This window comes from Sinocyclocheilus grahami, unplaced genomic scaffold (assembly GCF_001515645.1).
Source record: "Sinocyclocheilus grahami isolate Dianchi unplaced genomic scaffold, SAMN03320097.WGS_v1.1 scaffold642.1, whole genome shotgun sequence".
Taxonomy (NCBI): domain Eukaryota; kingdom Metazoa; phylum Chordata; class Actinopteri; order Cypriniformes; family Cyprinidae; genus Sinocyclocheilus; species Sinocyclocheilus grahami.
This window is the reverse complement of record NW_015505821.1, coordinates 181549-192465: the sequence shown is the minus strand read 5'-3', so window position 1 is coordinate 192465 and position 10917 is coordinate 181549. Positions and strand designations below refer to the sequence as shown.

At 36.6% G+C, this 10917-nt stretch overlaps 1 protein-coding gene across 1 annotated transcript; it reads right to left on the bottom strand.

Moving 5' to 3' along the window:
* Window positions 1-4499: 4499 nt before the first annotated feature.
* Window positions 4500-8162, bottom strand: LOC107558344 (paired box protein Pax-1). Its single transcript, XM_016242001.1, has 5 exons — window positions 8159-8162; window positions 7144-7773; window positions 6110-6243; window positions 5339-5549; window positions 4500-4591 (listed from the first exon to the last, which is right to left on the bottom strand). The coding sequence occupies exons 1-5, from the start codon at window positions 8160-8162 to the stop codon at window positions 4500-4502; spliced, it is 1071 nt and encodes a 356-aa protein (XP_016097487.1).
* Between the last annotated feature and the right edge of the window lie 2755 nt (window positions 8163-10917).

Genomic DNA, 10917 nt, shown 5'->3' with positions numbered 1-10917 from the left:
TGATCAAATTAAATTATCTGGTAACATGCAAACAGGTAATTAACAAACAAACAATCAAAAAAAAATTAACACCTGTAACTGTAACAGAATAAAAGTTTAAAAACTGCGCTATGACTGGGTCTTAACAGCACCAATGTAACAACAGCATTTATGCATTTGGCAGACACTTTTATCCAAAGCTGACATTGCATTCAATGAAAACCCATTGCCTTACCGTACAGCAGCATCACTATCTCAACTGTAAGCACAAACATCTCTGTGATTATTGGCGTGACCCTTTAATTTGCAGACAAGTGCATCCAACGACAGGAGGTATTAGACTATAGTTATAGCAGGTTAAAGCTGTTCAGTGTGGGAACATGTCTTTACGTTTAAGGAAGTATAAATAATTTAAAATGAGGAGGTAAATCTTGCAGAAGTTTTGTATTGCATCATTAAATTAGAGCTCAACCAAAAGCTGCTGTCTTATAATTTACCATTTAAAAAAAATATTTTGCTTCTCCTCCTCCTGTCTATGCATATGAAACAATTGGGGATTCTATTAATCAGATTTTTTTCTTTTTTCTTTTTGGAAAAGTAATAATATAATGAAACAATCATTACAATAATTGTAATAACCAAAGCATATAAATAAATAAATAAATAAACTGGTAAAAAAAAAAAAGTATTGGAGGTCTGTTGAAGAACTGAAAAATTGAACTGGAAAAAACGCTGCAATTCTTGCTTATTGCCATACACTGAGTTAGCCTATGTTTAGAGGTCGCTCAGTAAGAGTTTTAAGTCTATGGCGACATTGAAATCTGAAAGTGCCTATACGGCAGGAACAGTACATGCATTCATAGAGTCAGAGACTGTTTCTCAATTCCAAGAACGCAAAGAACGGACTTGCGTTCTCGTGGAGATCGGTCTTGCCAAGCTTCCTTGGATGAACGAACTCGGAAGGACGCGAGGACACAGAACGCACCCTTATGAGAATTGAGATGTGCTGCGTTCTTGCTTAACTGAACGCATAGTCACGATTGATCTTAGAGCTTAAGAGCGTTTTCTACGAGTAATTTTACGATCGTTCGTTATTGTTTCACGTGCGTTTCCCAAAAATGCACTTTACGCAATCGCGCGTAGCCGTGTTTTCAGTGCTACTTAGGAGTCGCTATCTGTTTGTCAAGTGCTGAAATGTCACCTTATAGAATGTAGTACACGCTCGTTTATTGAAATGGTAACCTAATGCTGCGTTCCAGACAACTCCGATATAATAGCTATTTTATTATGTTATATTATTTACGCATAATATTATACTTTACATAATAAAATTTCCTACATTACTTCTTTTATTCATTTTTGTTGTCATTAAATGTAGATGTGTATTTCTATTTTTTCTGCCCTTTTTAATTATTTCATTTATAAATTCATAAAAACGAGTAATAAAGTGTACAATAAAGTACAATCAAAACTTTATATTATAATCACATTGCACTTGAATAAAGTTAAAGGTGCAATCTGATTGTCCTGCAGGTGACCGCATACATCTGTCTTCTTACGATGCACTCGCAGATCTGCGATGATTTTCAAGTGCTACTTAAGCTACGATGCTTTTGGGAAACAGACCGTAATATTAAGATGGGACGTGTAACAGACATCTTTCCGTCGTGAAATCATCAGTCTGATTCTCTAGCTAGTGCATTATTGCTACAGAAAATCCAGAAATTAACATAATAGAACTGGAACTAGAACTAAAGTTTTAACTGTTAATTTGGCGGTGAAAAACATCACCTTTTACGAGAATTAAATGGACTGAAAAACATGCATCAGTGACACCGATCTTTTACCTTTACCCTCATTCAAATAACAATTGTGATACCTTTTTTTCGTTTTACACTAACTATAGAGCAGAACTAGAAAAACCACATTTTAGAAGCTTGCGTGAGTATGAACAACGATCCTAAGCCATAAAACATCTAATTTAAATATTTGCATTGCATGCTTAAATCCTTGATAAGACTGTCTTGTCTAAGCTTTTGACATTTGGATCGTTCATTCATTCATACACGTTTAGTTGTCATTATTGTTGTGATAATGTTATTAACCGGGACTATAATGGAGTCGTATACGGTTGTTTAATGTCATTTTGAAGTGCTATTGTGCATATTGCACAAGACAATAATATTCGGAATTCGGAGAGATGTTTTAGGAAACACTATAGTTAGATGGTCGTGGTCATGGATAGATATTTTAACCGACACTGAGAGAGTTCATATCTGACGATTTGCTATCAAATGTCACGTTCGTGGTCACCTATTGCTCAGAAAGACGGCTATGATTCCATCAATCAAATTTCAATTTTTTTTCTTTTTTTTAATCTCACTAATGTTTTGGCTCTGAGTGCAAAATATAGCTTTTCTCACACTACACTTGTCTTTGACACTGCACTCTAAAAAATGCTGGGTTGTTTCAACCCAATGTTGGGTCAAATATGGACTAACCCAACTGTTGGGTTAAAAAGCTAATTTAAAAATGTAACCAAAATTTAACCCAACAGTTGGGTTAGTCCATATTTGACCCAACATTGGGTTGAAACAACCCAGCATTTTTTAGAGTGTGGTGGTAGACTCAATTAATTTTGAAAAGATAACATGATTGATGTTTAGGTCACAAGTCATACACTATATTTTGCACACATAAAACGTGCTGCTATAGATCAATAACACAGCTTCAAACAAAAATCACAACGGCCAGCGCAGCGTTTTATTATAATGTTGTATCTTAGTTCTTAAAAGGGTTCTCTATGTCCCAAGGTACCAACGTTCGTTCCTTTTCTATAAATTTACCCACAACTGGCTCAGTTGTTTGTCATCTTAACATTATGGACTGTAACTGATTGTTTGTTTAAAATAGTTGTAATTTATCCTACCCCGGAAATATTTAAAGTTATTTCCTCTGTAATTAATTCCTAATTGAATACAAATTTGAGAATATCCTCCGCGTGCACGTTTCTAGTGTCAGTTAATTCCAGTGTTCATCAATTAAGAGGTGCTCTTTACTCCCCCCACAGTGATGGGGACAGCATACACAACACGGGCGAGAGACCTTTGGGTGTCAGAGAGGAGGAGGAAGAGGAAGAAGAGGAAAAATGGCGACGTCATTACGAACATGTCCAATATAAGGCCGTTGTTTGAGCACTGCAAGTCATTCAAAAATGTCTGCTCCCATGCGCCGAATTTCATTTAGGGTATATGCACCATTTGTTTAAACCAACTTCGTATTAATAAGGTAGGCCTACGCTGCTTTATTTAGTTATTCGTTTATCTATTGTTTCATATTTAACGTTTTTTAATGCATTTGTTCGAAACTATTAAAATACGTATAAAAACGTATAAAATAAAGTATTATGATATTAAAGCCACAATGTTTACTTGAAGTGTAACTTGTATTAAGTTTAGTTGTAATTTTACCGTTGTCCTGCAGGTGATTGCATGAAACTGTGCTTACCATACATCTAAAACTAAAAAAGCGCTAAGGTCTATAGTAGTAGTAGCAATAATAATAATCGCGTCGAATATTATGCAAAGGGTTTTATGCATATTACTCGAAGATCTGTATATATTTGCTGAGTCGGCATCTTCCACAAGGTTGCAAACAAACATCAACTATGTCGTCACAAATGCTTTAAGCAAAATAACTGTAAACCCGTTTTAAGAAGATTGTCCAATCGAACATTATCTATATAAAGGCTATATATATTTACATAAGTCTTATATATTACTTACATTATCTTATCTTATCTTTTATATATATATATACATCCTAATATATTTTGCACCGTGTGGCATTGATCCAGCATCAACAGATAGCATCACTGGAGGCGCCAAATGCGGACAAGCACCATTACGCTCAGTAGCTCACATGAGAAAACAGCAAACTGGCCTTATCACTCCGTGCAGAGCATATTGCGTGACACACTCTCTAGCTGAAAAAATTTAGAGGTTGTAGCACTTTTTGCTGCTAATTTAGAGTGGACATAAATGTATAGGTACTGAAACCCCTAGCGAGAACGAGCAGAGAGAGAAAAAAAAGATTGTTATAGAAATGTCCATATATCTTTGCGAGAATTTGAAGTGACGTTGGGTTATCATAAAAGACAATAACGATATTGACTTCAAATGTTTTTTAGGCAATACCTTTATTTAGCATATTTACACATGAATTTATAAAAATATATAACTAAAGCTTTCTTCATATTTACAGTAACAATTTATTACTTTGTTCACATAGGGGCTTATTTAATGTACACGAGTATGTAATTTATTGCCATTCTTTAAACAATATTTTGTACTGATGCGTGAATTAGCTTTAAGACAAATCTCATTTTGCATACCATGTTGTCGCAGAGAGCGCTGGCCACGGACTTGAACAGGACAACACCGTCGAACGATGTGCAGTGGCTGAACTTACGGTTTGCGTTCTTGAAATGCGATCATTTCTAAACTGATGTATCTGTGTTGTTACGATGATGAGGTAGAAAGGTTGAGTCCGTGTACATTGCTCAAGGCTTCGTGTTGCTGCTTGCTTAGGGGACTCTGTGGTTTTCTGTCTCCTGTGGAAGACAAACAGGAGAACATATTTAGAGACAAAACAAGTCGTAACTCTACTCGCATCCAATCACGCATTTTCTAAATAATGTAAATCTATAGGATCGGGGCAAGACGATTCTCTAAAATGCATTTACTAAAAAATATATTCTGAAATCAAAGTTTATGAAATATACTTAACATTTTCATATTTGCGTAATACAAACAGTGCCCAAAACTGACCATTTATTTCATGATGTATATATATATATATATATTTTTTAAATGCCTACAATTGAGTAAACGGCAATAATCAATAGCAAAAATGCATTACACGTAGGTCTATTAATGAGGCCAATAATTTATTGATACTGGTGAGCATACAGGCCGCAATTGAGATATACTGCAATAGTTCGATCGCTTACTTTACCCTGCACGACCTCATTCTCTTACGAAATTTTATGTGCATGCCTAATGGTTTGGTTGAGAACACTAGTACCATATTAGGTTTCTATATGAAGGTTGGAACCAATTAAATTCATTTATTTATCCAGGAGTTGTTTCTAGCCATTAAAGTAAAGTGAATAATAATATAAATCTAGCCAAGGACGTTTAAGAGGTGTATACATATCTTAAAACTGGCTACGGTTAATCATTGTCAAACTATTTTAAAGTTAGTTAATGATAATGCTCTGTAAGCAATTATACTCAAATCTCATCAAAAATGGACAACAGTTGAAGTGTGACTGATTTCAAAGTATGATTGTGCATACCATCTCGCACAGCATGTTTGAACGCCATAGAAGAATGGATGTCACTCGGGTGCATCGCTACGCCACCGCCAGGGTGGGAGTGGCTGGTGCCCTGGGCCTGCCAGTGATGCCCTGGGCTCACATAACTGCCTGCTGGACCACTGTACACGCCATACTGGTTGGAGGGAGAGTACGCGCATGCGGGGACATAGCTAGACAAAGTCGACGAAGGCTGAAGAAACAGGCGAAAAACAAGCACATAAAGACAGAGCAAGCCCAAAAAAAAAAGTATACAAATAATACATGATAAGGTAACACTTTACAATGTCCGTTTTATAGGCTATTGCACATAAATATACCTGCAATAGAATCTTTGGTATAACAGCGTTTAAGCAGCTCTATAAAATTAATTCTATTTAGGTAGGCTATCGCTGTTAATTCATATTACACTTACTTACTTGTGCACTCTAAAAAATGTTGGCTTAAATACAACCCAGTGCTGGGTAAAATAGGGACAAACCCAGCAATTGGGCTGTTTTGACCCAGCGGTTGGGTTACTACCCAGAAGGTTGGGTTAAACATTTAACCCAGCCGCTGGGTCAAAACAACGCAATTGCTGGGTTTGTCCCTATTTTACCCAGCACTGGGTTGGTTGTATTTAACCCAGCATTTTTTAGAGTGTGTAATTACAAAACAACACCAAATTGCAAAATGACATCCAAATACGTGGAAATTATTTCTGAACAGAGCTTGTATTTGAAACAATAAAACAGTTTATAATTGCTACGATACCTGAGGGTATTTTATGTCTGCATCAATAGATGATTTGTCTATTCCATTGACTCCATGAGCAGAGGGAAATGTCGCTCTATTCACACTACCCCAGTCCTCCATTTTTGGTACGTATCCTTCAGCGCTAGAAATAGCTAGAGGAAGAAAAATGATTTAAATGCGTTTAATTTCTGTTTTTGCTTTGTTTTGCAACCAGCTAAATCAAAATTACTCCACGAATAATAAGGCATTATTTACGGGATTAGCTAATGTCAGCGATAGTCTCCCTTGTAATTGAATGATTTAAACTATCTTTTAAATACATTCGACAAATGTGCAGCACATTTAACATGGATACGTATTAAGCGAAAATATTATCAGTTATTCGAGGTGACCATATATAAGCTATATATTTTCATATATAGGAATACATAACATATATACAATATTTCCAACAACGTGTTTTATATATAATGCCTATTATAATGATTTATTTTATATATATTATATATATCGGGTTGCTTAATGCGTGATCACAATTTATTCGTTATAATTCACAATTAAGGAATAGACACATCGTAGTCTGTATATACATAAAAAAAAATTTTTTAAATATCTAAATTGATATAATTTGCTCATCTGAATATCTAATAAATATTTTAGTCTAAAATGCTATTTAACATGATTCAATCAACATAAATGCATTATACATTTTCAAAACTACTTTATGGGTCAAATCAGGTAGCTAAATAGTTATACTAATTGCAGGTTACCACTTTTTACAATACCTAGAATCCGAAGGCCTACTCGGTTATTCTTAGGCCATATTTGCGTGAATACGTCTTAATAACAGTTTTCTAAATTTCACATTTTAATTTTAAACTTCATGTAACTGTATCAATATTCAAAATGAATCTTTGTAATAAGCCACACATTAGGTGATTGCATAGGCCTCGTCAGTTTGCTTTGTGCATGCACCACAAATCAAGCTTGAGGCTGAGGCCTATGTAACCGTTTGATGTGCGGTTAAGATTTGTCTAAACCGATAGTCTCACCTGAAGGATCCATGAAAGCCCGAAAACCCAATATATTGCTGACCGTGTGCGGTGAAGGCCAACCGCGGGAAATGCTTACATGCCCACCCGTGACAGGGACACCGGGAGGATTGCTCATTTTGGTCCCGGAGGGAGACATTGCATTGGGGTATGAATACGGGTATATATGGTTGTACGAGAGGCTGGACTGCGGAGGTGCTTGCTTGCCATTTTCATATTGGTTAGGCGGGGAGAGGTTTCCGATCTTGTTCCTTAATATCCGGCTGATAGAGCTGACCGAAGGAACATTGTACTTGTCACATACTGCGTCCGCGAGAAGACGGTCCCGGATCTCCCATGCAAAAATTCCCGGGTCTCCTTGTTTGTACTCCCGTATATTTTTTACTACATTCGGTGTAGTAACTCGTGGTTTGCTGCCACCGATTGCGCCCGGAAAAATGGACCCAGTTTCGTTGTATCTCGCAAGGATTTTACTCACACAGCCATGGGAGACCCGAAGCTGTCTGCTTATGTCACAGGGTCGGATGCCAAGCTGGGCTAGCTCCACTATTCGTAATCGTATTGCATTGGGCAAAGGACGTCCATTGACAAAAACTCCCCCCAGCTGGTTAACCTCCCCGTAGGTTTGCTCTGTAAGAAACAAAAGGCATTACACTTATGCTATGGAAAATGTGCTATGTGAAACAGCATGGCACATCATGTAGCCTACATGTTCAGTGATGTTCAGGCATGTTAAGCAAATCCAAGATTTGTACATGAACATGGCGATCTTTTCTGCATTTTTAAAACATTGTTAACGCTTGAGATTGTCAGTAGAGATAATGCATGTTATTGGCCTAATAAGACAGTCGTTGCATGGCAGGCACCGTATAGTAGCTTTATTTGAATTATTTCAATACTCATAACCAAAGCAAACATTTGACAGTTCAGTTTGAGGCTCAAGGTTGCGGTTATCTCTGGTCTAAATAAAGCATATCTCTGCAAAATAAGCATGCAGATGTGAACGAGATCTCACCCATTTGCTCTTGCGATGCTTGTCTTTAAAACAGTTCCCCTTCAATGGCTGAACGCTGCAGCATGCAGTAAATTTGTGAAGATGTTCAGACAACCTTTTGTTTGTTCCGGCTGCAAAACTTCTACATGCCAAACGTGTCTAGGGTAGAATGGGATACGAGTGATCCTCTCCCGTTAAAGAGGGATTTGTCTGATCCCGCAGGGTGAAGTTTGCTGGAGTTAATTTGAGGCGTCCTCCACGTCAATCTAACTGGTTACGCGGAGAGCGATGAGTTGATTTCATTGGTCCAGGCTTCTTCTGGTAGGCTGCGTGTGTGTGCGCGTACCATCCAGTATGCAGAATTTAACCTTTTCAATACATTAATTCAGATTAGAAGGAAAGAGCAAGGCTTTGTTTAAACGAGACGCATTTCCAACACTGGTGATACGTTAAGCAATATATGCAATTATGGAATATGGAAAAGGGTGCTCTAAGCAACAGAAGAGCTGTTTAGGCATCCACGTTTCGGGAAGTAGCCTATGTTATGAGAAAAAGTATTACATGTATTTTGCACATATTCTACACGTTAAATCTGCTATCTGTTAGCAAACAATCTGAATGAAGTGCGCCTTTGCAGAGCAAAAAATCGTACATCAAGTGAAAGCTTGATGATTTAGCCGTGCGCCACTACCAATGAGAATAACAATGAATCCCTGCAAAACCAAGCCCTTTATCTGTGTATTTCATACTTCTGATTTCTAAACCATCACTAGCAATTAAACAATGTGCTGTCAATTTTATATTTTAATTAAGTAAACAAGTCTTTATGAATAAAGAGTTGTATATTTTGCCGCTTGAGTTAAACCGTTTTTATTTGACGTAGAAGCAATGGAAATGCTCCATTGGCGTGAGGTAGAACTGACAAGTTGTGAGAAGGAAAAAAAAACACATATCATATCAAAATATTTTGTAATGCTCATTTCACAGAAACGTAGCCAACCTAATTTATCAGCGCACATGCTCCAAATAATAGGCTACACAATGCAATCATATCTTTGGCACATGATTACTATATAGGATATTGACTGAATTCCAAAGGCCAACACTATCAGAGCATGCTCACAGTTTCCTGTGGAAGTAAAGAAGGCATAGTTTATTAGCTCACAAAATCTCACTTGTAAAAGTTTACAGACGACCCAATAGAAAAAGAAGCGGTGTCACTATCCGTACATGTGTGTAGGTCACCAGTCTCCAACGTCAACACATGGAGAACATCTTTTGAGATCATCAAACATTTGGGGGAAATGTTTAGGTTACTGTAACGAAATCAGTGAGCAAAAGTGTTTAGTCTGCTGTTGTTGTGTGAGAAAACAAGACCGTCACAACAGAGTGCTATTTTTAATAGACATCAGCATCATATATACTTATCTTATATACTTAGGGTATAATTACCATATCAAGGTGAGTGCTGTGCGTCAAAAATAAACCTTTCAAAAGAGTCCCACAGGTTTAAGTCGTGGTCAAAACTCATTAACAAGGGACGTATTGAGAGAAGAGAGCCAAAAGTCTCCCTCCTCTGGATAAATTAGGAAATTACACTTTGTAGTCAGATTTTGTGGATACACACTGAGGTTAGCAGGGGAAAAAGGCTATCGAAATTTGCTTCACGAGTTCATTCGTGAAACATGCAGACGACGAACTCACTTCATTGGTGTCTTGCACCGGATTCTCAGGTATGCACAGAGCTTTACATACTTTATTTAAATGGAAAAATATTACGTAAAGGAAATAAGTGCAAAGGATTGTAGCCCATTGTTGTGACTGCTGCTGTGATGCATGTCGGTAATTCCACTTTTATTTTTTTAGTTTGAAAAGTTAATACATGGGAAAATTCTTAGTTTTTTGCTGATGTGAAAGCAAATCGTGGTTGCTTCCAAAGGCATGAGATCGGATCGATTTGAGACTCGAACTTGGGTAGGAGAGAGCGATAAAAAAAAAGAAAAAAACGGTAACATATTTCTAAATAATTCATTCAGATCGCACCATTGTTTTCTTTCTTTCTTCATTTATTTCTCCGTGACTTGCGACATATTTTAGGGGCAGATAATATAGTGATTATACAGTTAACTTGTTATCCTTACAGTTCAAATGCGGCATGCGCACAATAATGACAAATCAGCATGGTGAAAACTGCATGTTTATAATACATAACTTGACATCCTTCTTTGCTATGATGTTGTATTCACTTGTAAGAATAAAAACCACTGAACTATTTTAAAGGATTAATGCCTTGATGAATTGTATCACTTTGTGTATGTCTCTATAAATAAGTCTGTATAGGCACGCTGCAGTGTTTTTTTTTTATTATCACTTTTATGAGCATATTTCAAATTGAAATAATATTATTTTTGTCAAATGTATATTATTTGCACATTGTTTGGACATGTATTTAGGAATTGATGCGAGTAACGCTTTTGTTGAAAATAGGGGGTGATAGAATTTTCAAACCCATCTGTGTGGCGTTATTGTCTAATTCAGTAGATCATGTAGTTTTAAATAAGAAAGTAAACAGGACAGCCAGCTTTTTTTTTTCCTCGGTAGTAGCCTAATCACAAAGGTAACCAAGTTAAACATAACACCTGTATATGTCCACAGTTACGCGCATTCATTTATAAATATAATTGACCAACAAGTCAAGTCTTTTTGGTTTGTTGGTTATATTCAAAGGCTTGTTTAAAATATAGCTAATACCTGTGACAACTAAGCTTACAGTTTCATTC

Excerpts from the sequence above, each read along its gene's own strand:
- LOC107558344 (XM_016242001.1), bottom strand. Across the intron at positions 6,244-7,143 it reads GGCTTTCATGGATCCTTCAG|CTATTTCTAGCGCTGAAGGA; the intron begins GTGAGACTATCG and ends TTCTTCCTCTAG. Across the intron at positions 4,592-5,338 it reads CAAACATGCTGTGCGAGATG|GAGACAGAAAACCACAGAGT; the intron begins GTATGCACAATC and ends TGTCTTCCACAG.